The 2,000-nt window shown below is 41.0% G+C and overlaps 1 protein-coding gene across 1 annotated transcript; it reads left to right on the forward strand.

Moving 5' to 3' along the window:
• Positions 1–161: 161 nt before the first annotated feature.
• On the forward strand, positions 162–1,910 carry LOC106114783 (gamma-aminobutyric acid type B receptor subunit 2-like; the record flags this gene model as incomplete). The annotated part of the gene is made up of 7 exons (XM_013308102.1): positions 162–292; positions 454–576; positions 657–767; positions 954–1,082; positions 1,173–1,268; positions 1,451–1,636; positions 1,796–1,910. Coding segments are annotated over 7 exons (891 nt in total), but the record flags the coding sequence as incomplete, so codon positions are not given.
• Between the last annotated feature and the right edge of the window lie 90 nt (positions 1,911–2,000).

Below are 2,000 nucleotides of genomic sequence, written 5' to 3' on the forward strand. Positions count from 1 at the left end.
CATTAATTACTTTTATTCTTGCACTAAATTTGATTTAATTAAAAGAGTGAATTAAACAACTTGATTTAATAAAATATGTAAAATATTTTTCGAGTAAATAGAATGTGTAATATACATTCGCGAAACGTTTATGATTTAATGTCTGGGTCTACTCTGTTCAGGTGCATTTCCATTCATCTGTAGCGCGAGGGCGGGTCTGCTGATGACGGGTTTCAGTTTTGCATTCGGCGCGATGTTCTCCAAGACCTGGCGCGTGCATTCCATCTTCACTGATGTTAAGCTCAATAAGAAGGTAACAAATGGCCAAGATCTTTTTGTCCTCCCAATATCATGTTCTTAATATTTGTAATTTTTCATACTTTGGAAGATTCTTACATTTATCCTCTATGTCATGAACTAGTAGTATTCCTGTTTTCTTGTCTATTATCTTACCTATTGTGTTGGTATTTTCAGGTGATAAGAGATTATCAACTATTTATGGTGGTCGGAGTTCTACTGGCTATAGACATTGCTATTATGAGCACGTGGCAGATATTCTATCCCTTCTATAGAGCTACAAAACAGATGGAGCCATACGTAAGTTATACGATTACTTAGCTATATTATTTCTCAAGTTAGATTCCTAGTAAGTTAATAATGTATGTGGACTTTAATAGCCTCATCCGACAAGTGAAGACATCGTTATCGTTCAAGAGAATGAGTACTGTCAATCGGAAAAGATGACCATTTTCGTCGGAATCATTTACGTGTACAAGGGACTCCTACTGGTAAGTGTTTGGTATAATAATAATTAATTTCGTAGTAATTTGTAAGAATTGCTTAGGTACATCAGTACCTCAGAATTGAGGGTCGATTTTGCCTCTGGGTTTTAAACTAACAGTAGAAATTCAACGTAAACAAGACTATATCTGCTAGTACTACTTCTTCTAAGTTGATCTATATTTCTTACTTAGGTGTTTGGAGCATTTCTCGCATGGGAGACTCGACACGTATCCATTCCCGCATTAAACGATTCTAAACACATCGGTCTGTCTGTCTACAATGTGCTCATCATGTGTATTATGGGTGCACCCATCGCTCATGTAAGTTACATTTAACACACATAACACAATTCAATACTTAAAAATATTTTTGTTGAAGATGGTCCTTTGAGTCGGATTATTTTATTGCAGGTGCTCGCGGACCATAAGGACGCCCTATTTGTTCTCATATCTATCTTCATTATATTCTGTACAACGGCCACTTTGTGCCTGGTATTTGTGCCCAAGGTTAGTGTTTGTTTTGCCATCAAACTTTCTTAAGGACTTACGTATTCTTTATTTTTGTACGTCGTTTATTAAGCCATTACTTACACAAACATTTCACTGTCTAATAGAATAGCTTCGAGGTTTAACTATTGTCAAGATTTTTCTTAGAGTAAATATGGGTAAACAAGATCCTGTTTTCCCAGCTACTAGAGTTACGTCGTAATGGCCAGCCGGGCGCGGCGGGGTCTCGGATCAGGGCGACGCTGCGGCCGGCCACGACACACGAGTGCCGCGACCCCGGCCCCGAGCTGGAGCGCCGGCTGAAGGAGCTGCGCCAATATAACAACCGCTACCGCCGCACCCTGCAGGCCAAGGAGAACGAACTGCAGGTAGAAAATTCATGAGTACGTGTTGAATACCACTCCACTGTCATCGTGGAAACCAATTATATCACTCTCCCCAGCTTGTCCAAAATCTTTTTTACCCTTCACTCTTACTTTCGAAGCCAGTTTGTTTTTGCTGCATGTTGACAATGCCACGCATTGCAGATGTTGCTCAGCAAGCTGGGCAGCGACGCTAGCTCGGAGTCTTCTACACGGGAGTCGCGGTCGCCTGCGCAGCGCGTGCGCCTGCCCACCACCAGGGAGAACATCAGCCATCCAGGTTCCCACACAAGTGTTACAAGTCGAAAGCCTATTCATGCTATGCTTTCTAAAGACTATTTAATCTTGGAGGACAGTAATATTACGCTTC

This window comes from Papilio xuthus, unplaced genomic scaffold (genome assembly GCF_000836235.2).
Source record: "Papilio xuthus unplaced genomic scaffold, Pxut_1.1 DF827981.1, whole genome shotgun sequence".
Lineage (NCBI taxonomy): Eukaryota > Metazoa > Arthropoda > Insecta > Lepidoptera > Papilionidae > Papilio > Papilio xuthus.